The following is a 27,572-nucleotide window of genomic DNA, read 5'->3' as shown; positions in this document are numbered from 1 at the left end:
ACACACACACACACACACACACAGAGGGGGGGGCTGCCAGTGACCAGCGCCCCAAGCAGTTGGGGGTTCAGAGCCTTGCTCAACAGCACCTCAGCAGTGCCCAGGAGATGAACTGGCACCTCTCCAGCCACCAGACCACGCTCCATACATGGTCCACACAGGGATTTGAACCAGCGACTGTACAGTTCCCAGCCAAGTCACCTATGGACTGAGCTACTGCCGCCCAACCAACATAGAGGTCCTGTTTGTGCATGTGTGTGTATTTAAGGCCTGTGTGTGTGTGTGTGTGTATGTGTGTGTGTGTGTGTGTGTGTGCGTGTGTGTGTGTGTGTGTGTGTGTGTATGTGTGTGTGTGTGTGTGTGTGTGTGTGTGTGTAACATGTTTAATAACAGAGTGAAAAACTTGAATTTCCCGTTGCAGGATTAATAAAGTAATAATTCTTCTTGTTCACTGCACAGACGCTGTTCTGAGCTTTTAGCTGATATCTGGTGCAAATCATCGTTTTACACTTTAAACAGTGACTTTTGTTCTTGTTCCCTGAAACAAATAAACTAAATAAACTATTAAATGTGTAGAAACGAGGTGTGTGTGAAACACATAAACAGTAAAAGACTGAAACATGAAGCTGGTGCCGGTTTTATGAGGTTGAAATCATCTTTATTGAACGTTCACCATCGTTCACTCCTGCAGAGACGAGCAGCCACAGCCGCCGGTGCTGGAATCATCAATACTGTGATCGATGAGCGATGAGCGATGACGCCGCTGCAGGACAGAGCTCAGGATTCTGACCTGAGCCGTCACGTGACTTTAACCCTAACCCTAACCCCAACCCCAACCCTAACCCCAACCCCAACCCCAACCCCAACCCTAACCCCAACCCTAACCCTAACCCTAACCCCAACCCTAACCCCAACCCTAACCCCAACCCTAACCCTAACCCTAACCCTAACCCCAACCCTAACCCTAACCCCAACCCTAACCCCAACCCTAACCCTAACCCTAACCCCAACCCTAACCCCAACCCTTACCCTAACCCTAACCCTAACCCTAACCCCAACCCTAACCCTGAACCCTAACCCCAACCCTAACCCCAACCCTAACCCTAACCCTAACCCCAACCCTAACCCCAACCCTAACCCTAACCCCAACCCTAACCCCAACCCTAACCCTAACCCTAACCCTAACCCCAACCCCAACCCTAACCCTAACCCCAACCCTAACCCTAACCCTGACCCTAACCCCCAACCCTAACCCTAACCCCAACCCCAACCCTAACCCTAACCCTAACCCTAACCCTAACCCCAACCCTAACCCTAACCCTAACCCCCAACCCTAACCCTAACCCTAACCCTAACCCTAACCCTAACCCCAACCCTAACCCCAACCCTAACCCTAACCCCAACCCTAACCCTAACCCTAACCCTAACCCTAACCCCTAACCCCTAACCCTAACCCACCTAACCCCTAACCCCAACCCTAACCCTAACCCCAACCCTAACCCTAACCCTAACCCTAACCCCAACCCTAACCCTAACCCTAACCCTAACCCCAACCCTAACCCCCAACCCCTAACCCTAACCCCAACCCTAACCCTAACCCTAACCCCTAATCTCAAATCTTAACCCTATTTTAAATAGGCCATAACTTTTGATAGGAACGTCGTAGAGACTCCATCTTGGTACCGATGGAGAAAGCGCAGGGCCATAATTAGGGGGGGTAGGCAAAGTCTCAACAAATGAGACCCTAAGGAAAAAAAAAATAGGCACACGATTGTTTAAGATCAAAGGGTTCCCGACGTCCGACCACAACGAATCAAGCACGAGTGAACTCAGCACCCACGAAATAGGGGGGGGTAGCCCAAATTTCAAGTCTCTAAAGTAATCCTAACCCTGAAATCCTAACCCTAACCCTAACCCTAACCCTAACCCCAACCCTAACCCTAACCCTAACCCCCAACCCTAACCCTAACCCTAACCCTAACCCTAACCCCAACCCTAACCCCAACCCTAACCCCCAAACCTAACCCTAACCCTAACCCTAACCCTAACCCCAACCCCTAACCCTAACCCTAACCCTAACCCCAACCCTAACCCCAACCCCAACCCTAACCCTAACCCTAACCCCAATCCTAACCCCAACCCTAACCCTAACCCTAACCCTAATCTCAACCTAACCTAACCCAACCCAACCCTAACCCCAACCCCAACCCTAACCCTAACCCCAACCCTAACCCCCACCCTAACCCTAAACCCCAACCCTAACCCCAACCCTAACCCCAACCCTAACCCCCACCCTAACCCTAACCCTAACCCCAACCCTAACCCTAACCCTAACCCCAACCCTAACCCTAACCCCAACCGCTAACCCTAACCCTAACCCCTAACCCTAACCCTAACCCTAACCCCAACCCTAACCCTAACCCTAACCCCAACCCTAACCCTAACCCTAACCCCAACCCTAACCCTAACCACAACCCTAACCCCGACCCCCCTGACCCCAACCCTAACCCCAACCCTAACACCCAACCCTAACCCCCACCCTAACCCTAACCCTAACCCCAACCCTAACCCTAACCCTAACCCCAACCCTAACCCTAACCCCAACCCTAACCCTAACCCTAACCCTAACCCTAACCCTAACCCTAACCCCAACCCTAACCCTAACCCTAACCCCAACCCTAACCCTAACCCTAACCCCAACCCTAACCCTAACCACAACCCTAACCCCGACCCCGACCCCGACCCCCAACCCCAACCCCTAACCCTAACCCCAACCCTAACCCTAATCTCAAACCTTAACCCTATTTTAAATAGGCAATAACTTTTGACAGGAACGTCGTAGAGACTCCATCTTGGTACCGAGATGGAAAGCGCGTGGCCATAATTAGGGGGGTAGGCAAAGTCTCAACAAATGAGGACCTAAGGAAAAAAAAATAGGCACATGATTGTTTAAGATCAAAGGGTTCCCGATGTCCGATCGCAACGAAACCAGCACGAGTGAACTCAGCATCCATGAAATAGGGGGGGTAGCCCAAAATTCAAGTCTCTAAAGTAACCCTAACCCTAACCCCAACCCTAACCCCAACCCTAACCCTAACCCTAACCCCAACCCTAACCCTAACCCTAACCCCAACCCCAACCCTAACCCCAACCCCAACCCTAACCCCAACCCTAACCCCAACCCCAACCCTAACCCCAACCCTAACCCCAACCCTAACCCTAACCCTAACCCCAACCCTAACCCCAACCCTAACCCTAACCCCAACCCTAACCCTAACCCTAACCCTAACCCTAACCCAAACCCTAACCCTAATCTCAAACCTTAACCCCAACCCTAACCCCAACCCTAACCCTAACCCTAACCCCAACCCTAACCCTAACCCCAACCCCAACCCTAACCCTGGTGGTGGTTTTGCATCTATTTTTAGTCATTTTGCATCTTTTTGTGGTGGTTTTGCATCTATTTTTAGTCATTTTGCATCTTTTTGTGTTGGTTTTGTATCTATTTTCAGTCATTTTGCATCTTTTTGTGTTGTTTTGCATCTATTTTTAGTCATTTTGCATCTTTTTGTGCTGGTTTTGCATCTATTTTTAGTCATTTTGCATCTTTTTGTGCTGGTTTTGCATCTATTTTTAGTCATTTTGCATCTTTTTGTGCTGGTTTTGCATCTATTTTTAGTCATTTTGCATCTTTTTGTGCTGGTTTTGCATCTATTTTTAGTCATTTTGCATCTTTTTGTGCTGGTTTTTAAATTTTAAACTTTAACTGGACTCAATTATTATGATTGTATATTGAAAGTAATAATTGTGGATTTTTTAAGGATTAAATATTATTAATGAATGAATGAATGAGGTCAGACACTTCCCCAAAGATTATTATTTATATTATTAATATTATAAAATTCTTCTTTCTGCTGCAAAAAGTTGAACAGGAATAAAATCAAAAATACTTCTTTTGCTACAGATTCAAATTTTTCTGTCACGAAAAATAGAATAAAACATGAAAATCACCAGAAAAAACAGCTGTAAATAATAATAATAATAATAAAAATATAATAATAATAATAAAGTGCTTTGAAGTGTTTCTCTGTAAACAAACCTTCAGCAAATTAAATTAAATAAAATAAAAAGCACATCGTCACATTCAAATCCTCCCTTTTATTTATTTAATGTGATTTAAATGTAAATTTAAAGCGTTTTCTTTCCGACGCTTTAACGTTTTTAACGTTCTTAAAAAAATGAACTTGACTGAAAATTAAAGTTTGTTTTAAAAGGATGAAGAAAACAAAACTCTTGGTGTAAAGTTTGAATTTGATGTTTATGGATTTTTAATGTTTGACGTCATTTATTCTCTTCAAAGATCAAACGTGGAAATTAATGTGTGATAATTATTATTTCTTCTGTTTATGAGGAATTTATTATTTATGTTTATTATTTAGTTTGTTTTAAATCTTTTTTTGTTGAAATGTTCAAATAATATTAAAATATAAAAGAAATTCAAAAATAAAAGAATTCAGTTTTATTGACTTGCTGCTGCCGCCCCCTGCTGGTTGTTACCATGGTTACAGATTTATGCACTTTATCCACGTTTAACTTGATTTTATTTATTAATTAAAAGTTTTTCTGCTGCTGCTTTACACTTTTACTCATCTGCCTCTGTTTGATGTTTTATTCTTATTTATTTATATTTTTTATTATAATGACCAACAACAACAACTGATGTTTTTGAAATATTTATTTTTTATTTTAATGATCAGCAATTGACTGAAACTGAATCAATTTCTTATTTAAATATTTATATTATTATTTTTTAATTAATTTTAATGCTCAACAATTGACTGAAAATGAATGTTTTTTTAAATATTCACATTATTTATATTTTTTATTTAAATCATCAGTGTTTGACTGAAACTGAATATGTTTTTTTAAATATTTATATTTATTATTTTAATGGTCAACAACGGAATGTTTCTCGTGCACTTTTCAGAATTTGGACTGTTTATTTACTTATTGTATAAATATTTATATATATTTAGTTGTATTGCGTGAAACGTATTTGTCACATTTTGCAGAAGTGACAGAAAAAACGACTCTGACTTTAAAAAACTTCACTGAAAAAAACAAAACAACTTTGCTCGTGTTTGGAATCAGAAACATTCATTATTCATTATATTTGGTAATTATGGAAACTTTGAGCAAAGACACTGGGAAATATGATAAAAACTATAAAGTTATACATGGATCTGTAATTAATGTCACTTGTGTTGTTATGAGATCTTCTCTGAGGAGAGGTGCACGTGGTCACTGTCTCACTGGCTGCTGTGCATTTACTCACTTTATTCATGTGTTTTTATTTAAATTAAAGGTTTAATAACAATAAAAACATGAATCTGTGTTAAATCACAGACGTCTGACTCTGAGTCCAGACTTTATGACTGTGAAGCCTAAAAAAAAGAAAGAAAGAAAGAGGAGACGCTGTGGTTTAGTGACATGTTTTAAGAAAATACCGACACGAACGACTATTTACAGTTTAACCAGAACAGGGGGGGGGGGGGGGGGGGCAGGGGGCGTGGCCAGCGGCGTGGCTCCGCCTCCTCTCACTTCTTCGTCAGCTTCACTTGTTTGATTTTTGGCGGCGCCCACTTCAGACACATGGTGTCGACTGAGGAAAGAGAGAAACACGCGTCAGTCACAGCAGCAGCAGCAACGTCACCACATTTTGCATCTTTTTGTGGTGGTTTTGCATCTATTTTTAGTCATTTTGCATCTTTTGTGGTGGTTTTGCATCTATTTCTGGTCATTTTGCATCTTTTTGTGGTGGTTTTGCATCTATTTTTAGTCATTTTGCATCTTTTTGTGGTGGTTCTGCATCTATTTTTAGTCATTTTGCATCTTTTGTGGTGGTTTTGCATCTATTTCTGGTCATTTTGCATCTTTTTGTGGTGGTTTTGCATCTATTTTTAGTCATTTTGCATCTTTTTGTGCTGGTTTTGCATCTATTTTTAGTCATTTTGCATCTTTTTGTGGTGGTTTTGCATCTATTTTTAGTCATTTTGCATCTTTTTGTGGTGGTTTTGCATCTATTTTTAGTCATTTTGCATCTTTTTGTGCTGGTTTTGCATCTATTTTTAGTCATTTTGCATCTTTTTGTGGTGGTTTTGCATCTATTTTTAGTCATTTTGCATCTTTTTGTGGTGGTTTTGCATCTATTTTTAATCATTTTGCATCTTTTTGTGGTGGTTCTGCATCTGTTTTTAGTCATTTTGCATCTTTTGTGGTGGTTTTGCATCTATTTCTGGTCATTTTGCATCTTTTTGTGGTGGTTTTGCTTCTATTTTTAGTCATTTTGCATCTTTTTGTGGTGGTTTTGCTTCTATTTTTAGTCATTTTGCATCTTTTTGTGGTGGTTTTGCATCTGTTTTTAGTCATTTTTCATCTTTTTGTGGTGGTTTTGCATCTATTTTTAGTCATTTTGCATCTCTTTGTGGTGGTTTTGCATCTATTTTTAGTCATTTTGCATCTTTTTGTGATGGTTTTGCATCTATTTTTAGTCATTTTGCATCTTTTTGTGCTGGTTTTGCATCTATTTTTAGTCATTTTGCATCTTTTTGTGCTGGTTTTGCATCTATTTTTAATCATTTTGCATCTTTTTGTGGTGGTTCTGCATCTGTTTTTAGTCATTTTGCATCTTTTGTGGTGGTTTTGCATCTATTTCTGGTCATTTTGCATCTTTTTGTGGTGGTTTTGCTTCTATTTTTAGTCATTTTGCATCTTTTTGTGGTGGTTTTGCTTCTATTTTTAGTCATTTTGCATCTTTTTGTGGTGGTTTTGCATCTATTTTTAGTCATTTTGCATCTTTTTGTGGTGGTTTTGCATCTGTTTTTAGTCATTTTTCATCTTTTTGTGGTGGTTTTGCATCTATTTTTAGTCATTTTGCATCTCTTTGTGGTGGTTTTGCATCTGTTTTTAGTCATTTTTCATCTTTTTGTGGTGGTTTTGCATCTATTTTTAGTCATTTTGCATCTCTTTGTGGTGGTTTTGCATCTATTTTTAGTCATTTTGCATCTTTTTGTGATGGTTTTGCATCTATTTTTAGTCATTTTGCATCTTTTTGTGCTGGTTTTGCATCTATTTTTAGTCATTTTATGTTTCTGTCACCGTTTTGTTTCCTCTCAAATCCATTTAACATCTATTTGTAATCATTGTTCCTGTCTTTGTCGTCATATTTGGTCTTTATTTTTTGTCGCTGTGTGTTTATTTTTGAACATCATACCGACACAGTCACCAGAACAAAATGTTGCCTTCGTACTTTTCTGAAAACCACAAACGTGATGAATCTCCACCTTTCTAGTATCAGTTTCTCGTGCAACACTTAAACAAAATAGTGATCCTTCTCTTTAATCACATTAAAGTTCTTTATAACGTTTATATGAAGCTTTTTTAAAGCCTTAAAAACAGGAATAAGAGCGAGAAGCCGAGGCCTCACCTGTGATCGGGGGTTTCTTGTACTGGGCGCTCTTCAGATGCTCCTCCACCAGTTTGGGCGTCACACAGATCACGTGCTGACCTTTCCAGTACTTCACCATGTTGAGCGACTGCAGCGTGCTGATGATGTCACTCTGCGTGATGCTGGTCATCTGGCTGAGCAGAGGAGAGGCGGGAGGGTGTGACGTGAGCCTCAGAGTCAGAGAAGATGCAGCGTGTGTGTGTGTGTGTGTGTGTGTGTGTGTGTGTGTGTGCGTGTGTGTACCTGAGGTCTTTGATGGACAGCGTTCCTCTGAAGTCCCTCAGGATCTCCAGCAGGACCCAGGACCAGTAACTTCTGTAGCTCAGCTTCCCCAGATCGGACAGAGGCTTCTCTGGAGACCCGACGGTGCTCTCCAGCTTCGACAGCTCATAACCTGCAGACACGGGAAGAACAGGAACGGCTCTTTATAGTTTAGAAAATGGACGCAGCATGAAAATTCTTTCATCTTGATCCAATCGTCCTCGCCTACGGGAGGCTCCATCTTGTCCTCATTTTCATGTATGTGACGTTGGGGGGGAGGGTGATACGTCCATCTGGCGGATGTTTACTGAACAAGCCCCGCCCACAGAGAGAGACTTCCTGTTTGATCCAATCAGGAAGCTCCGTCAGCGTCAGTTCTCTGAGTGTCCACTAGGGGCAGGTTTCATAACAGAGCAGTTTCTCATTGAGCCCCATGTTAAACAGGCCGTTTACACAGCATCATTAAACCTGTTTAAGGACAAAAGAACATTCTAGTCTGTGTGTTTAGCTCACATCTCCATGACAACACCGAAGGGGGGGAAAGTTTTTTGTACCAGGCTAGTTTTTATGTTATTGTAGGTTAACGTTTATGAATAATAAGGGGCGTGGCCTCTTGAGTGACAGCTAGCCCGGACCCCTTTTTTTGGCTTCTTTCACTACAAAGAAAAGATGAAACTGTGGGAAAACAGTCATGATTATTTATCATTCTGGAGCGTTTATGGTGTAACATAACAGAAACACCTGTTCATGTGTTCCTCTTTAGCATCATTCTATCGTCTGTTGTGGTCTCACTTACTGAAAGCTATGAGGAACTTCCCGTAGCCTCTGCGTTGGTACGGCGGCAGAGTGAGAATGCACGCCACGTTATTCCCGTCTGGAGACTCTTTCTCCTGAAAACAAAACAAAACCAGGTCAGAGAATATTTATTAAAGCAGCAGTCTGGCAGATCGAGCTGACTCAGACAAATTCTGAATGTTTAAACTCTAACAACCCTCCCCCTCAACCACCTCCCTCCCTCCCATCGAGTGCTCGTCAGTGCACGTGCACCAGATTCCTGTAAACAGCAGAGTACACGCTACATGTAGCTAGGCTGCTAACTCACTCACAGAATAGAATAGAAAATAAAATAAATACTTTATTGATCGCAGGCTGGGAAATTGCAGCGTAACAGCAGCTTTACATTATGTTTTTGAAACATGGAGAAAAATCACTTCATGTTAAACTCTTTGTTTTATGCCAAAGATTTTATTCTAAATATTTTTGCAATGTAAAGTTTCCACTTTTCTTATAGTAAATAAATAAACTGTTCTAAGCGCTGTTTTATTTTTTATAAAGCAAACAAATGTGTTTCAGACGTCTAAGTTTACAAAAGGTTTTTGCTCACTGATAAAAATAAACGCATTCTGTTGTTTAAACTCATTGTTGTTTGTAATCATTGATTAAGTCATGAACCAAAATCCTTTTAAATTGAAAATTTTGCTTCTTGTGTCAAATATTGAAATGGGATTAATTAATTACAAAGCCTCTAATTTAATTAGATTCATTTTTTTAAATCGTGTCCCACCATTAATCTCCACACTGGCCTGGGAACGCCTCAGGATCCCCCAGTTAGAGCTGGTTAATGTGGCCCGGGAAAGGGAAGTTTGGGGTCCCCTGCTAAAGCTGCTGCCACCGAGACCCGACCCCGGATAAGAGGCTGAAGATGTGTGATGAGCGAGTGAACAGCAGCGGGTCAAAAGCAGAGAAGCGGGTCTTACTTTGGAGAAGTAGCCGACGATGTGCGCTCCCTGTTTGTTGACTTCGGTGAGGATGTAGAAGATAAACGGCTCCACGTCGAAGTAAAGCGTCTTGTGGTCGAGGAATAGTTTCGCTAGTAGACAGAGATTTTGACAGTAGATCTGCAAACAGGAAACAATCAAATCAGAAGGGTCGGCAAGGACGAGCAGCGGGACACAGACACCAGATGATGAATCGTTGTTGTTTATCGTGACAGGGTTCCAGCTGCGCTCACCTTGTGGTCCCTCCCGTCGACTTCATACACAGACACGTTGCTTCTTCTGTAGATTTCTTTGCCTGGAGGCTGTTTCCACTGACAGTGAGACTGAGGACACACAGGTCCAAAAAGGGTCAAACCTCTTACGTTCAGGTGCAACAGGATGAACTTCACATAATCATGTAGGAACTAAACTTAAGGGCGCACTCACACTGTGTCTCCGTACCGTGCCCAAACAGGTTTCACGGCTAAAGTCTGGTTCCTTTGACCAGTGTGAGTGCACCCGTACCGCGTCTATGTGCGGCACGCTTGCCGTCCACGGCCCGTTTGGGAGAGGTGGGCTTTAGTAAAGCACGTTTGCACGTGTACAAGCATGAGCGTGCGCACGTGTACGAGCACGAGGCCTACGGCGGTTCTGAGGTCATTTCCTGTGCGCCTGTTGGGACGTAGAAAAAAAAAGGAGGGACCATGCGCGGACATTTCAAACAATGGCGGTGAAAGGTTCACGTTGGTGTGATGCGGAGGTGGAGTGTTTACTGCAGATTTGGTCGATGAAAAGATTCAAAAACAGTCGACAAGACGCACAAAAACTCCGAGGTCTACGGAAAGATCTGGAAACAAAGCCACGCATCGCCATGACGTCATCAATGCGTGTGACGTGTTTCGAAACAATACGCGATACCTGAGTAGGACACACCTGAACAAACAAACGGCAGCAAAAGAGGAAACGCACTAAAGTTCGATTAAACCAAACTAAACATGGCTGGTGTGAAAGCGCCCGATCAAAGGTAGAAAAACAATGATGGGGCCGCTGTTTTATCTTGTATTGAAGTGATTCCACGAGAAGCACAGAGTGAAATCTGCACTGACCAGGTGGTGTCTGAAGGTCTTCTCGTACTTCATGTATTTAAGGCAGTACTCGCAGATCCACAGCTTGGGCTGCTTTCCGTAGTCCTCGGGAAACGGCGAGAAGTACCAGGCATCGATCTCAAAGTTCCCTATCTGGATCTTATCCACGTATTTCACTTTGGTGATCTGAGGGAGAGACACACGAGGTGGTGCAGCGAGGGAAATGTTAAATACATCGGCCACTTTAGCCAAAACATGTAGCAGCAGAATAAGGTCGTTATGTTTGCTCTTTTATTTTGTAATCTTTGTTAAAACACTTCCTACCGCCTCATGCTCCTTCTCCAGGGCCGCTGTCGTTGGGTCCATTTCTGCGTACGTCTGCAAAGGAAAACGCAATTAGATAAATATAAAAAATACATAAAAGGGTTTACCCACAGACAGCACGATAGAAAGTGTCTCTACCTTCTGCACATGGTTGATCTCGTCGTGCTTGCGCTTCTGGTTGCGAGTGATCTTCCTTTCAGGCTGGTCACACAAATCACCGAGGCCTCCGATCTCCGTGCTCTTCCTCACCGCGTCCTTCACCGTCTTGGTGAGCGCCAGGCGCGCCTTACCCACCCACTCGTCCAGGCGCCGGTTGACTGCGTGTCAGAGAAAAGGTGAAGCAGCAGGTGAGGGCATGGAGAGAGTATATGGGCATATTAAGGAAAATAAATAGGAAGGAAATTAAAGGGTGGAGCAGGGAGAATTGAGAAGAAGCTAAAGACATGAACGGTGATGGTGCAGCTGTGAAGGAAGTCAACTCACATCCAACATAGTGAACGTAAAACTCCTCTCTGCCCTCCTGTTCGTTCAGCCTGGACTGAATGACCTCTGCCGTATCTGAAGAAGAAAAAACGATCCATTAGTTAATGAGACTTTTACACATGGTACTTTTGTCAGCAACAAATGACAGTTTTATATTTCCTGTACGGAGGAATAAGTCACAATAAATAAATAAATAAATAAATACAGGAATAAAAAAATAAATAATTACAGGAATAAATAAATAAATGGGTGAATAAATAAATAAATACACAAATAAAAAATAAATGCATAAATAAATGTACAAACAAATAAAAAATTGTACAGATACATGCATGCATGCATGCATGAATAAATAAATATATATATATATAAAATAAATAAATGTATTAAAAAGTACATGCATAAAAATATGCACAAATAAATAAACGCATGAATAAATGTATAAATTAATAAATATATGCAGAAATTAAATTACAAATAAATAAATAATTGTATAGATAAATGTACATATAAATAAATTAGTAAATAATTGTATAGATAAATACATGCATGAATAAATAAATAAATACAGGAATAAATGCATAAATTAATGTACAAATAAATAAATAAAATAATAGATAAATACTGCCCATAAATTTCTACATTTATATACTTCTGTGTGCATGTGTTAAAGAGGTCCTACTCATACATTTATTTATAATAATAATAATAATAGTATTAGAGCAGTTTGATACAGCGCCTTCCTCAGTACTCAAAGACTCTTAAAGGCGAGTTTAGCGTCTCACCAAACTCCACTCAGACTTCTACACTTTAATCCTCCTGGTTTATTAACAAACACACTTGATGTTATTTTCCAGATTAAACGTGACCTGTTTGTGTTGAGTCATTATTTTATTCGGCTGAGTCATAATCCTCCAAACTGCAGCGTCAGCCTGTTTACACCTGTGTTAGCATCAGCTCTCCTGTCGTTGTTTACACTGTTATGGTTCCATCACCGGTGCCGATCAGCGCCATGATTTTAGGCTAACAAATGTTAATTTGCGCATCATTTTAAGGGATATTGGTTTAAATTCTCCCACAAACAAACAAAAAAAGGGAGCCCGTGTAACTGACCTTAGAGTCAGACAAAAAACACCCACTCACGCCATGTTTTATCGGCTCGTTGACATAAATACGTCTCTCCAATCTCCACCGTCACCTCCTGCTCCCTGCCGCCGCAGAACACGCTTCTGCTCGGGATGTGGTGACTACCAGAGCCCGCGGCTTCTCTCATACGGCCGATGGCCTCCGCCTCGTCGTCCTCCCCGCCGCTGCCGTTAGAGGAGCAAGCAGCCGGGACACTTCTGTCCAGCTCAGCCCGCTCGCTCTCCGTATGAACGGAGTCCGTGTCCACGTCCATTCTGGGCTCGGAGTCCGTGCTGTTGGTGAAGCTTTTGTGGAAGTCGCTCCCGCCCGTCATAACCGTTAACTGTCTACGGTTGGAACGGTTAAAAACAACAACAACACACCGCTGCGTAGAGGGGAATCTGACAAGATGGCGTCGGTTCCGCCAGAGATTTTTGTCGAATTTTATTTATTTTTTATTAAAAAAGATTCAATATTCACCTTTATTTTCTTACATCTGCCAGATTTATTACAATGCCGAAACATGTATTTTTTAAAATATAGAAATAATAATATAAATTTAAAAAAAGAAACAAAATAGTTCCCGCCTCCTCGTGACGTCATCCCTCGCAGAGCTCGTGATGCTTTTTTTAATTGAAAATATTTAATATTCACATTTATTTTTATTTTTTTGACTGAAATTGCTTTGAGGATTTATTTTCTTACATGTTCAAGATTTATTACACAATGCCAAAACATGTATTTTTTAAATATAAAAATAATAATATAAATTAAAAAAAAGAAACAGAATAGTTCCCGCCTCCTCATGACGTCATCCCTGGCGGAGCTCGTGATACTTTTTTTAAAATTGAAAATATTTAATATAAATATTTATTTTCTTACATGTTCCAGATTTATTGTAAAAATGCCATAACATGTATTTTTTAAATAAAGATATAATAATAATAATATAATATTTAAAAAAAATTAAAGTACACTAAACAAGCACCGCCTACTCGTGACGTCATCCCTGGCGGAGCTAGGGATACTTTATTTTTATTGCAAAGATTTAATATAACCATTTATTTTCTTACATGTTCCGGATTTATTACACAATGCCAAAAAATGTATTTTTTAAAATATAGAAATAATAAAAATATAAATTTAAAAAAAGAAACTAAACATGCCCCGCCTACTCGTGACGTCACCCCTGGCAGAGCTCAGGCAAGGCCTACTGAAGGAATGTTTTTAAACTGTTTTTGGTTGCAAAAATGTCCCTTTTACTTCTATTTCTAATTTAAAGCATGTATTTTAAATAGTGTTGCCTTATTTTTAATGCCATAGATTTTGTGTTTGTGTTTGATTTGATTCCAGCTCAAAACTCATCGCAGCATCGGTAAAAATCAGAATAAATGTTAATAATCCCACATGGATCCGGCCCTAAATCAAACCACAGTGAACTGGAATTAACCTTCTTAAATAAAATCAAACAAATACAGAAAATACAGACACAAAGTGACATCTAGAGCAAATTTAATTTGGAGTTCTTTCAAGTCATATTGCACCACAACAGAAAGCAACAACCATCTGTATCTGACGCGAGTGTGCGTGAAAGTGCAGCCCAGCGACCGCGGCGGCGACGGCGATGTACGGGAGGAACAGATACTCGGGTGGATGTCGTTGGCGGTGTGGGGATTTAATCTACGCAAACTCGTGATGGAGGCACACGTGCGGTTGTTCTTTGGCCCTCCTGGTGCCCTTTGTCATAGCACCTCCTCTCTCGCCCTCTCTCTCTCCACCACCTTGTGTTGGAAGCCTCTGCCGTGACCTCGGCGAGCCCCGCCCCCTCTGCTGTACGGGTTATTGGGCCCTCCCCTGCTCCTGGAGGCGCGCCCGTCCCAGTGGTAGCGCCCGGTGGGGGCCCCGGGGTCATGGAACGACCGGTGAGGACCGTGTCTCCTTCCGCGGTGATCTCGACCGCCTGCGGGCTCCGCGGCGTCTTTCGGGCGCTGAGTTTCCGAGGCGTCGTGACACATCGGCTGGTTGTCTGGAGCCACCGCGGGCTCCTGGATGCCCCCGCCCGGCTTAGAGCGACAGATCTCTGCATCCCCGTGCACCCGTTGGCCGTGGTTATCCTGAGCTCTGGCGGTCATCGGCCCTTCGGTGCAGTCTGAGGTCAGAGACAGTTTGTCCAGGTGCTCTGTGATGGGGGCGGATCGCCGCGGCTGCTGCGCTCTGAACCGGCCTCCTCCCCTCGGACCCCTCGTCTGGTTCTGACGCCTCTGGGCCGGCCCGCCTCTGCAGTGGGACAGCCCGGGGGCAAACCGGTCCGCTCTGACGCCGGGTCCATATGAGGGAACATTAGAGGCAGAGGGCGCCGCGGGGCCGGGGGGGACGTCTGCGTCCAGGTCTCCATTTTCAGCAGCAGGTGGAGTCTGTAGGAGAGGACACGCATCGGTTTCTGTTACACCACAATTCAAAAGGGAAGGTCACAATTCAACGTCGCTATGTGTGTGTGTGTGTGTGTGTGTGTGTGTGTGTGTGTGTGTGTGTGTCTGTGTGTGTGTGTGTGTGTGTGTGTGTGTGTGTGTGTGTGTGTGTGTGTGTGTGTGTGTCTGTGTGTGTGTGTGTGTGTGTGTGTGTGTCCTGTTCGTTCCCTTTGTTCTCACCTCGTTGGTGTGGATGAAAAAGCGGTTGGACTCCACCTCCGGGTCGATGATGCCCCCTTTGGACCTCTGCCTCTCCAGAAGCTTCTGGAGCTCACGCCACTTCTGTTGGAAATGTGACCCGACGGCGGCCTCGTCCAGCTGAGGACAGAAGCACACGAAAGCGTTTAAATCCGCACGTGTTTGAAGCAGCTTGCGTTGTTAGAACTGTGCGTTCGCAGAGGGCGTCACCTCCGGCAGCTGCGGCGCCGGGGAGGACAGAAGCTGATCGGCGTCGTACGTTAGAGGTTCCCGACACACGGGACACACCACCGTCAGCTCCTACAGGCAGAGGCAGATGAAGCAGCTGAGAGAGAAACACACACACACACACACACACTTGTCGGAGCAGAACTGAGCTGATCTCTGACCTGTCGCTCCGCCCGGTCTCTCGTCTTGTCCTCCTCTAACTCCTTCTCCCGCTGACGGAGCTCCCTCTCCGAGTGGCTGGCGTAGCGGCCGAGGCAGTGCGAGTGGAAGTAGTGATAGCAGCTCGTCTTGGAGAACGTCTCTCCCTCCTGAAGACACACACACACAAACATTTTAGGAACATTTCTGCAAACACACACAGAGAGGGGGGAGAGAGTAAAATTCGAGCACTTTCACGGTTCCTCAGAAGAAGAAGGAGAGCGTACCTTAAATCCGTAGAGACATATGACACAGTTTCCATGGGGAATATTGCTTTCAGTGAGGATTTCTTTTGCTTTCTGGAAGAAAAACAGCAGAACGGCTCCTCATCATCATCATCATCATCATCATCATCATCATCATCACCTCAATCCACTGAAATGATGTGATTTATATAAAAAAGCACAGTGTTCAGAGACCTCAATGAGCTGATACAGCACCGGGGAGCCCAGGCAGGACTGAGCCTCCAGCTGCAGACACTTCTGGACACTGAGACAGAGAGGATGCACATGAGTACAGAGTGGATTTGCACGCAGCAGCAGCAGCGGCAGCAGCGGCAGCAGCGGCAGCAGCGGCAGCAGCGGCAGCAGCGGCAGCAGCGGCAGCAGCAGCAGCAGCAGCAGCGGTTCTGATCCGCTGCGGTCGGTTACCTGCTGATCTTGTCGTCAGAAAGTCCCCGCGGGTTATGAATGGAGATGGCCGGAGAAGACGAGGGATACTGAGACAAACACAACAGGGAAGAGAGAGTCAGACTTTGCAGAGGAGGCTCGATCACACCCCACACTCCGAATCTCATCTATCGTGTCCTCTAAGGGCGCACTCCCACTGTGCCTCCGTAACGTGCCCCAGCACGTTTCACGGCTAAAGTCTGGTTCCTTTGACCAGTGTGAGTGCAACCGTACCACGTCTAGGAGCGGCATGCTTGCCGTCCACGGCCCGTTTGGGAGAGGTGGGCTTTAGTAAAGCACGTTTGCACGTGTACGAGCACGAGCGTGCGCACGTGTACGAGCATGAGGCCTACGGCGGCTCTGAGGTCATTTCCTGTGCGCCTGTTGGGACGTAGAGAAAAGAAGGAGGGACCATGCGCGGACATTTCAAACAATGGCGGTGAAAGGTTCACGTTGGTGTGATGCGGAGATGGAGTGTTTTCTGCAGATTTGGTCGATGAAAAGATTCAAAAACAGTCGACAAGACGCACAAAAACTCCGAGGTCTACGGAAAGATCTGGAAACAAAGCCACGCATCGCCATGACGTCATCAATGCGTGTGACGTGTTACGGCGTGATGACGTATAGGCAGCGAGAAGCATTCTCCGAGGCCCAGATAGTGTGAGTACAAACGGGCCTGGAGGGGGGGACAAGGACCCTAAAGCACGGGGCACGGGACGGAGGCACAGTGGGAGTGTTACCTTGTTACAAATCATTAATGTTAACACTAATGTATGTGCACCACAGCCTGATTCATCCTTTACAGATACATTATAACTCAGCCTGCACAGAGACTGAGACACTGCAGGAGGAGATAAGGGAGGGCGTTACCTGCTGATCCAGGGTCAGAGTCAGCGTGAGTCGGACGAACTGGGAGACGGAGTCCTCCGCCGTGGACGGGTACAGCACCAGGCTCACCTCCCAGTCCCTGGAGGACACGACAACACACCTGCAGCTTTAACAACAGACTCTGCACAGGTGTCAACAGACGCAGCGTCAGACAGAAGGACAGACTCTGTGCCTCGCTCATGTGCAGGAAAAGAAAACTTCCCCAAATAAAGATCTTTAATTAGTTGAGAAGATTTCCCCAAATGATCATCTGAAGCAAATAACTCTCCAGTTATTAACTGACTGTTTTCAGTTCTCTAACTCAGACCCGACTGATCAAAAGTCTTCTAACAGTAGGGGTGTAGCGATACACGTATCCGTACTGATCCGTCACGGTACAGGCCCTTCTGCACGGGTACAGACGGGTACAGAGCGTTAATGTGGCAAATGTTCAGTCTTGTTTTGAGGTGCGGAACTTAAAACTTGAAGTCGCAAATTGATGAGGCTGGTGTGACGCAGAGTCGGCTGACAGCCAAAGCTGACGGAGCACAGTGACGCTAACTGTTGTCTCACCCGTCTTCTTGTCTCCTGTTGACGAGCAGCTCGTCCAGATAAATGGACTGCAGCACCTCGATCTCAGACTGGACCCTGCAAACACACAGCACACACTTTAGTTTATCAGTGCAGAGACACCAACACACACTCTTTAGTTTAGTCCTGGACACTCACACACTCTTTAGTTTAACACTGCAGACACACACACACACCAACACACTCTTTAGTTTAGTCCTTTTGTACAACATAAAGACTAATATTCCTCATGTATCACAAGGCTTGTTTTGAATAATATATTTTGAATTATTTATGATTTTTTGCTAAACTTAGTACACATATTATGCTTCGTTAAATTAGGACCCATGGTCATATGGTGGGTGCCTTTGACTGAGATAACACAGGAAAAGCACTGATTAAAAAAGTTTTACCAAAAATCATAAAAAAGATATTTTTCCACAACAAGCCTCGTAATACATGAGGGATTTTAGTCTATGTTGCACAAGTGGTTTGACATCCTCAATTCAAAAACAAGCCTTAAAGAAACATTTAAAAATATATTATTCAAAAACAGGCTATAAAAAATATATTTAAAATAAATTATTCAAAAGCAAGCCTTAAAAAATCATTAAAAAAAATATTATTTAAAAACAATCCTTCAGGAAAACAATTAAATAAATATATTATCCAAAAACTATAATAATAAAAATAATTAGAAAATTTAAAATAATATTTTTAAAAATCAGTAAAAATATATTATTCAAAAACAAGCATTAAAAAATAATTAAACATATATTAATAAAAACAAGCCTTATAATAAATGAGATTATTAGTCTTAACGTTGAACAAGCGGTTTGACACAATTCAATAACAGCAGATTTTATCCTGAATATCGCATTAATGTTGAATATTAAACTAAATTAATACTCTGCGCTGTTTTATTATTATCTAACACGTCAACGTTCATGCTAAAGGAGCAGCCGTTAGCCGTTAGCTCTGTGTTGCTAGTTAGCCGTTAGCTCACATTAAACAGCCGCGTTACATCAGTCTTTACTCTTCAACCGTCACCGAGCAAACAAACGTTAAACACGACACAACAAGCGAAGAACTGCCGTCAACACACTCACTCGCACTCCGCTGCCATGGTGATGTGACGGAGCCGGGAGCTAACGATGCTAACGTTAGCCTAGCTTAACGGAGACCGGTGGATGTGCGGTGCCTTTCAAAATAAAAGAAAGTGTTCCGGAAAAGACGGAACACGCCGGTAAAACTCACGAAACCACACAAAAAATTAAAGCATTCGTCTTCGTCAAGCCCTTTAAATGTAGTAGGCAAAGAGCATAACGATATCTACACCGCTGTCTAATTTAAAACTCTTATTTTGAATGAATTCACCGGAAGTGTCTGCATGCTGTTATGGCTGACGTAACTGGAACCGCCCCCAGTGGCCATGACGTGCAACTGCACCTCTATTTCTGGAAATATAATTTTTTATCATTATTATTAGGACTTTATATTTATTAGTACCAGAATGTTTAAATTAAAAAATATATTTAAAAAAAGGGAAAATATGTTTTATTTTATTTTATTATTTTCTGTTTTTAAATGGCCCGAATCCGGAAAAATAAAAATAAATTAATTCCCGCCGTGTTCAAATAAACTAGATTTCAGATTTATTAATTTAAAAAAAGGAAAAACTCACACAGATAAATGTTCCAATGACATTAAAGAAAAGATTTTAAAAAAACTAAAAAAACACGCAGCACAAGAACACACAAGCATAACAAATAAAACAACACAAGAGATAAGACATAAAATACATGTGACATAATATAGAACATTAAAATAAACAAGTATTTAAACAGACAGACTACAAGTATCAAGTTTATTTATTTATGCATGTATCTTTTTAATTATACATTTATTTTTTATTTTATTTTTTATGCATTTATTTATTTATCATTTTATTTATTCATGTATATATTCATTTATGTATGTTTTTATCATGTTATTTATTTATTTATGTATTGATTTATTATTTCATTTATTCATGCATGTATTTAATTATTTGTACATTTATGTACGTGTGTTTTTATTATTTTAACCATAATTTTTGTATTCATTTATTTATTAATGCATTTATTTCTTCTTGTAATTATTTTTTGTATTTATTAATTAATTTATGCATTTTTTATTCTTATATTTATTAATTTTTGTATTCATTTATTTATTAATGCATTTATTTAAAACTGCAGTTGCCGGAGTTGACCGGAAGGGGGCGGTGTTTAAGCGCCAGTGTGCCGGAAACTCATTGGAAGAAGAAGAAGAAGAAGAAGAAGAAGCAGAAGAAGAAGAAGAGCAACAACGTTATTTCAAATTCATAACAGAAGAGTTTGACTGATATGAGCAGTGATCGTCTTAGACATTAATAAAAAAATCTCAACATATAAATAATAAAAAACATATAATGCGCATTAACGCGTTATAACACGATAAACACAGAAAGTTCAGATGTTTCACTCACGCTCATAGTTCGTTGTTTCTGAAGAAAGTCCAAGAAAATGGAGGAAATTCGGATGGAACCGGACTCCGAACCGCAACAACGGGTCGCTGATGCCTGGGAATCCGTCACTGCGGCTCTGGTGAGTGGGCTTTATCGCTGGGCACAGACGCTAACACGAAGTGAACCAGGGTCCAGTCAAATATTTAATGATTTAATGTTTTCCCGCTTGTATCATTGGTTTATGTTAGTAGAACATGATATATGACATTTATGTAATTAGTAGGTGTATTCGGCTTAATTATGCTTACATGTAACACTGTCTTCCCCTGGACCCTGGATACTGACATGAAGTGAACCAGGGTCCATTCAAATATTTAGTGATTTATTGTTTTCTTGCTTGTAACATTATTTCATGTTCAGGGAAACATGATGTAGGGCAGTTAGCCATCAGTAGGTGTATTCGGCTAAATTCGGCTCACATGTAACACCGCCTTCCCCTTTCTCTGTCTTCCTGTTACTGTTTTTAACCTGTGAGTCCAGACCCAGACCCAGACTCAGATCTGTGACTTCCAGGTTGTATTGTGTCCATTGTGTGAACTATCCGTGCATCTTGTAGTGTCACAGATGTTTGCTCACGTGCTTCCTGTCTGCAGTGTCCCTTATCTTGGTCTCTTCTCCAGATGTCTCCCGGCTGCTCGGTGACGGAGCAGAGCCTCTCGGACTTGTTGGCCCTGCTGTGCGGTCAGGGTCTGGGCCGGCTGCTGGGCGGCTGGCTGCTGGAGACTTTGCAGATGCGTCTGTCCTCCTCTGTTGTTCCTGAGTTCTGGTCCGCACTCAAACAACCGGAGAACGAGCTGGAGGAGAGGGGAAGGGCGTGGGTTCTCCTCACCGCCTTTCGGACTCTGTTAGGTCGACTGGAACCTTTCCTGGGCAAGTTAAGGAAAACAAGTTGAGTGCTGTTTAAATCAGGTCAGCAACATTATTCAAACATCCCCTCTTCGTCTCTCGTAGGCGGTCTGGAGAGACTGGGGACGTGGCAGGACGAGGGCCGTGGCAGTCTGTGTGGCCCGGGGCCCGGGGGCCTCCAGGAGCGGGCCTTCACCATCATCAGGGCCCTCCTCCTCTTCTCGCCTTCCCCTGTGCTGCAGGAGCGAGTCCTGGAGTTTTACAGCAGGACCTTCTCCGTCTACATGAGCAGGGAGGGGCAGACCGAGGACGGGGCCGAGGTGGCGGAGGGACCCGAGCGAGGGGTGTGTCCGGGCTGCGGGGTCCTGACGCAGCAGTGCTGGTGTAAGGAGGCTCTGGAGCAGCTGCAGGAGCTCAGCCACATTCTGTGAGTGCACAAGTCTCAGCCTTTTAGGAACAACACAGCTTTTTAAAATGTTTTAAAGCTCTGAGCTCTGAAGTTACCCTGCAAAAGGCTTTAAACTCACACCAAACCTTTAACTCGCGTGTCAAAATGAAGTTATTGCCACTTAAATGACATAATTCACAAATCTACAGATGCACTCACTCGATTTATCAGAAAAAAGTCACATTTAACAAGCGACTTTTTTTCTTTCTTCAAAAAAGACAGAAAAAAATCAGAAAATTGTGAATAAAAAGTCAGATTACTCGTCAAAAAAGTCGTAATATTTAGAGAAAAACAGTTGAAAGATTGTGACAAGAAAGTCGCAATATTTGTAAAAAAAAAAGTCAGAATAATTAGAGTGTAATTATTGGTGGAAACTCCAGAATGACGTCAGCTCCAGGCTCAAAGACAGTCCTTCGAGCAGACGCAGAAGAGCGCGTCGCGTCCTCGTCCTGAGCTCCAGCTGAGGGTGTGTTTTCTGTGTACGCAGCTCCAGACTGCAGCTGCTGGAGTGGGTCAGCTCCGAGGCCGTCACCTCCATCCTCCACCGGCTCATCGAGCAGCGGATGGAGCAGCACTGCCGCGGCGAGTACGAGCGCTCCTTCCTGCTGGAGTTCCAGGAGGTAAAAACGTGCGCCGGTGAAGGTTCGACGCCTCCTTAGGATAAACTCTTCATTCTGACCGTGGTGTGTGTGTGTGTGTGACAGTGGCTGGAGCTGGTGCTGGGCTGGCTCAGCAAAGTGTTCGCAAGTGAGGCGGAGAAAGACGCTCTGGGGCCTGCTCCCGGTGCTCCAGGTGCCCCCGGGGCTCCCGGTGCCCCCGGTGCCCCCAGCGGCAGCTCCGTCCTGAAGCAGTGGAGGTGCCACATGCACCAGTTCTTCTGCAGGATCTACGTCAACATGCGGATCGAGGAGCTCTTCAGTATCATCAGAGGTGAGAGGGAAACAGGGGCTGGAAATCCTGGAAAACACTTGAATTTTAGTGTTTTAGGGTGTGAAAAGTGCTTAAAAGTTGTGTTCTACGATGCTCTAATATCTGATTTAACTGAGAAAAGATCTGCACAACAAATAAAAGAATAAACACGTAGAAAAAAGTATAAATATGTATTTAGTTTCCTTTCATTTGTCTCCAAACATCATGTTGTTGTTGTTGTTTAAAGGACAAAAACATCTGATTAAAAGTGACATAATAACTTGTTCTGGAAACAAACATGGAGTTCACCACAGCTGAAGGTTCTGGAAAAGACCGTAAACACACCTGGAAGTGTTTGAATTCTACGTTTGTTAAAGCTGCAGGAACCTGAACCCTTTCCCTGCTTCCAGACTTTGTGCTAAGCTACGTAACCACAGCGACACGTGCACTTTCCTTAGTCTCACGTCTCTTTTTTCAGATTTCCCAGAATCCAAAGCGGCCATCGAGGACCTGAAGTTCTGTTTGGAGAGAACCAATCAGAGGCAGCAGCTCCTCACCTCCTTAAAGTCTGCGTTTGAGAGCCGTCTGCTGCACCCGGGTGAGAAACACACGAACACGATCATTTACACGCACGTTTGTTTTCCATTTACGACTTTTATTCTGGAAATATCACGACTTTTCGGACCTGTTTTAAAGTGCCTTTGTGGTCGTTGTTGAACCGTTTCTCAGGCGTCCACACGTCCGACATCCTCACAGTTTACATCTCAGCCATCAAGTCGCTCCGAGAGCTGGACCCCTCCATGGTCATCCTGCAGGTCGCCTGCCAGCCCATCCGCAAGTACCTCAGGTGAGTCTGTTCATACGCACATCTGGACCCAGAGAACCCGTTCACTCAGGCCCGGTTTTAATGCTGGGCTCGTTGCAGCGTGTCGGCTCAGTGTAGTTGAAGTCTCTGTGGTGCGTTTAAGGACCCGGGAGGACACGGTGAGGCAGATCGTGGCCGGTCTGACCGGAGACGCCGAAGGCTGCACAGACTTGGCGTCCGAGCTGTCCCGAGGAGACCCGGTGACTCTGGAGATGCAGGACAGCGACGAAGAAGGCAACGACCCCGAGGACTGGACTCCGGACCCGACCGACGCCGTCCCAGGTCAGTGAACGCACCGTTTGTTGTTTCTGGTATTCATCGTCCACTGGATTTGACTGAGAGTCTAGTGTGTTTTGTTTATTGTGGTTTTCCAGATAAGATGGGCTCCAAACGGCGTTCGTCAGACATCATCAGCCTGCTGGTCAGTATCTACGGCAGCAAGGACATCTTCATCGACGAGTACAGAGCCGTGCTGGCCGACAGGCTGCTGCACCAGCTCAACTACAACACGGCCAGGTACGACACAAGACACACAAAACAACCTCAAAGAGACACAAAACAACCACAAAGAGACACAAAACAACCACAAAACAACAACAAAGAGACACAAAACAACCACAAAGAGACACAAAACAACTACAAAGAGACACAAAATGAGGCAGAGGCTGTAAAAGTGTGGTGTCGGCTGCTCTCTGAACAGTTGTGTGTCTGTTGTGCGTCTGCAGGGAGATCCGTAACGTGGAGCTGCTGAAGCTGCGGTTCGGAGAGTCTCACATGCATTACTGTGAGGTCATGCTGAAGGTAAGCGCTGCGGCGGGGACGCACATGCTCTCAGAGCACTGACAAAGGGCATTAATCTGATTTATGTACATATGTATATTTATATTTACATAATATCTTTCATTCTGTTGGTGAAGTTGGCTTTTGATCTGATTTTAAACACATTCAAAAAAGTTTAAAAAAAATAAAATTCCAGAAAAGTCATAAAACTCCTAAACAAATGGTTGAAATTACTTTAATAAGTTGTAAAGCTTTAGGCAAGTTAGTCCGTATATGTTAAAAAAATAATAATGATAAAATGACCAGAAATGAGAATATTTACATATCATTTGATTTGATTTTAAGCACATTCAAAAGGCCTCAAATTAATAAAACTTTGAGTGTAAAAGTTGTTAAAATTACTTTATAAGTCATAAAACCGCAAGAAAAAAGTCACAAAACCGAGAAAGTTCATTTAAAAAGTCCTAAAAATTCAAGAAAAGTCATAAAACTGAGAAAAAACGAATTGAATACGTTGTAAAGCTTTAAGAAAAGTCAGTATTTTCATATTCATTTGATTTGAAGAACATTAAAAAGGCCTCAAAAATAACTATAATAATTATAACGTTCTTAATACTTTCGTCTTTAAGTTTTCACACACACACACACACACACACTTGTGTCTCCCCTGCAGGACATGGCGGACTCTCGCAGGATCAACAGTAACATCCGTGAGGAGGAGTCGCGGCTGAGCGCGGAGGAGCAGCCGCCGCTCTCGCTGTCCTCCATCATCCTCTCCTCCGAGTTCTGGCCTCCGCTGAAGGAGGAGAAGCTGGAGCTGCCGCCGCTCGTCTGCCGCGCCATGGAGGCGTACACACACCGCTACGAGAAGCTCAAGGTGCCGCCTCACCACAGGTTTTAGAGTCACTGAACACGACCACAAAGAGACACAAAACAACCACAAAGAGACACAAAACAACCACAAAGAGACACAAAACAACTACAAAGAGACACAAAACAACCACAAAGAGACACAAAACAACTACAAAGAGACACAAAACAACCACAAAGAGACACAAAACAACTACAAAGAGACACAAAACAACCACAAAGAGACACAAAACAACCACAAAGAGACACAAAACAACCACAAAGAGACACAAAACAACCACAAAGAGACACAAAACAACCACAAAGAGACACAAAACAACCACAAAGAGACACAAAACAACTACAAAGAGACACAAAACAACTACAAAGAGACACAAAACAACAACAAAGAGACACAAAACAACCACAAAGAGTTGTTAAATATGTATTTATATATTATTCAGAATTAAAACCCTGCGTGACGTGTGTGTGTGTGTGTGTGTCTCTGTGTGTGTGTGTGTGTCTGTGCGTGCGTGTGTGTGTTCCAGGCCATGAGGACGCTGAGCTGGAAGCCTCACCTGGGCTCCGTGACCCTGGACCTGGAGCTGGAGGACCGGACCCTCACCAACCTCACCGTGTCCCCGGTCCACGCCGCCATCATCCTGCACTTCCAGGAGAAGAGTATGTTTCCTGTTCTCTGTGTGCGACGGAATAAAGGAGGATATTTAACTTTAGCACTTCAGTCAAACGCACATCTGTCACGTTAGTGCGTCAAATGTTTAACATGACAGAGTGACACTCAGACGTCTGCGAGAAAAAATTGGAAAAATTAATTTAAATTGTTGCAAAATTCAAGAAAAAGTTGTTAAACTTAAAGATAAAACTGTAAAAAGTAGCAAAACTGAGAAAAAAATTGTAAAAAAATGTATTTAAAAAGTTTAAAATGTGTAAAATTCCAGAAAAGTTGTAAAAATCAAGAAAAGTCGTTAAACTTTGAGATAAACAGTAGAAATGAGCTGAAGTGGTGAATTCTCAGCATTTGTAAAAACAAACAGAAATGATTAATGTTCCCGTTTCTCCGTCAGGCTCCTGGACGCTGGAGGAGCTGAGCGTGGAGCTGGGCGCCCCCAAGGAGCTGCTGCACAGGAAGCTGGCGCTGTGGCAGCAGCACGGCGTGCTGAGGGAGGAGGCGGGCGGACGCTACTACGTGGTGGAGACGGGCTCGTCCAGAGAGAAGCTGGAGAGAGGCGTGATGCTGATCGACAGCGACGAGGAGAGGGACTCCAACACCACCACGCAGTCGGAGCAGAGGGAGGAGAAGCTGCAGGTGGGCACAGGCACACACACACACACACACACACACACACACTCACTGAACACACACACACACATGCAGTCAGAGCAGAGGGAGGAGAAGCTGCAGGTGGGCACAGGCACACACACACACACACACACACACACACACGCAGTCAGAGCAGAGGGAGGAGAAGCTGCAGGTGGGCACGCACACACACACACACACACTCACTGAACACACACGCTGAACACACACACGCAGTCCGAGCAGAGGGAGGAAAAGCTGCAGGTGGACACGCACGCATGCATGCACGCTGAACATGCACGCACGCACGCACTGAGCAGGCACACGCACACTTAACACACACGCAGAACACGCACGCACTAGATGATTGATAGGTCAACACGGCGGCCATCTTGGACAGGGGAGCCGGAGGATTTTAATGTAGAAATATTACGACTCTAAAATACATTTATTTTAATTTTTACAACTTTTGTTTCTCAGATTTTTAACTTTTTAAATGAATTTCTACAACTTTGTTCTTAAAGTTTTTTCCTGAAGTTTTACAAGTTTCTCTAAATGTTTACGACCCATTGAAATGCACCTCCCTGCTCCGCCCCTGCAGCTGTTCTGGGCCTACATCCAGGCCATGCTGACCAACCTGGACAGCATGACGCTCGAGCGCATCCACTCCATGCTGCGGATGTTCGTCGCCACGGGACCCGTCGTCACGGAGATGGACGTCAACGAGCTGGAGGCCTTCCTGCAGAGGAAGGTCAGGGAGCACCAGCTGATGGTGTCCGCGGGCGTCTACAGACTCCCCAAAGCCAACTGACCAGGAGGAGCGCTGATGCGTTCAGGTGCTGCGGGGACAACAGGGACTTCCTGTTCTCCTCAGCTCCTGGGACGAAACTCTGACATTTGGGTGAATCCTTGTTTGTTCTGCAGACAGAATTCATTTTCCCGTGACGTGAACGCAGCATTTTTCTAAAGGAAAGGTTTGGTTTTCAAAATAAAAGCACTTCCGCCCCGTTGAGCATCAGTGCAGATGGAAGTGAAGAGATGGTGATAAAGGTGTAAACGTCTCCTGTTTGTCTGAACTGAATCGACCACGTCACACTTTCACACTCAGTTCACTGTTTTAGTTTAGCTCTTAAATCATTTCTACATTTACCCAGGTCCCACCAACGTCAAAGTAACGTGAAAATAACACAAAAATACCATAAAAGTAACGTGAAACCAATGTAAAAATAATGATAAAGTAAAATGATTACGTTACTTAAAGTTTACCCAG

General features: G+C 43.6%; 3 protein-coding genes across 3 annotated transcripts; 1 reads left to right on the top strand and 2 right to left on the bottom strand.

Moving 5' to 3' along the window:
- Positions 1-5,049: 5,049 nt before the first annotated feature.
- On the bottom strand, positions 5,050-12,932 carry kat8 (K(lysine) acetyltransferase 8). The gene is made up of 11 exons (XM_083930661.1): positions 12,561-12,932; positions 11,418-11,492; positions 11,073-11,251; positions 10,935-10,988; positions 10,632-10,796; positions 9,780-9,869; positions 9,526-9,666; positions 8,565-8,658; positions 7,751-7,901; positions 7,487-7,641; positions 5,050-5,662 (listed from the first exon to the last, which is right to left on the bottom strand). The coding sequence occupies exons 1-11, from the start codon at positions 12,874-12,876 to the stop codon at positions 5,598-5,600; spliced, it is 1,485 nt and encodes a 494-aa protein (XP_083786787.1). The 5' UTR covers positions 12,877-12,932; the 3' UTR covers positions 5,050-5,597.
- A 1,105-nt stretch (positions 12,933-14,037) lies between these two features.
- Positions 14,038-18,907, bottom strand: rnf25 (ring finger protein 25). The gene is made up of 10 exons (XM_083930663.1): positions 18,849-18,907; positions 17,743-17,817; positions 17,173-17,269; positions 16,285-16,352; positions 16,054-16,123; positions 15,862-15,933; positions 15,598-15,744; positions 15,419-15,508; positions 15,191-15,328; positions 14,038-14,956 (listed from the first exon to the last, which is right to left on the bottom strand). Exons 1-10 carry the CDS (start codon positions 18,863-18,865, stop codon positions 14,285-14,287), a joined length of 1,446 nt encoding a protein of 481 aa, XP_083786789.1. The 5' UTR covers positions 18,866-18,907; the 3' UTR covers positions 14,038-14,284.
- Positions 18,908-20,093: 1,186 nt separating this feature from the next.
- Positions 20,094-27,339, top strand: anapc2 (anaphase promoting complex subunit 2). Its single transcript, XM_083930684.1, has 14 exons — positions 20,094-20,363; positions 20,905-21,154; positions 21,236-21,557; positions 22,066-22,198; positions 22,283-22,508; positions 22,966-23,085; positions 23,217-23,334; positions 23,456-23,634; positions 23,727-23,868; positions 24,078-24,153; positions 24,806-25,009; positions 25,530-25,662; positions 26,067-26,308; positions 26,904-27,339. The coding sequence occupies exons 1-14, from the start codon at positions 20,283-20,285 to the stop codon at positions 27,111-27,113; spliced, it is 2,436 nt and encodes an 811-aa protein (XP_083786810.1). The 5' UTR covers positions 20,094-20,282; the 3' UTR covers positions 27,114-27,339.
- Positions 27,340-27,572: the final 233 nt, after the last annotated feature.

This window comes from Echiichthys vipera, assembly GCF_963691815.1.
Source record: "Echiichthys vipera genome assembly, chromosome: 17".
Lineage (NCBI taxonomy): Eukaryota > Metazoa > Chordata > Actinopteri > Perciformes > Trachinidae > Echiichthys > Echiichthys vipera.
The sequence above is the reverse complement of the archived record's forward strand: the minus strand, read 5'-3'. Positions and strand labels throughout refer to the sequence as shown.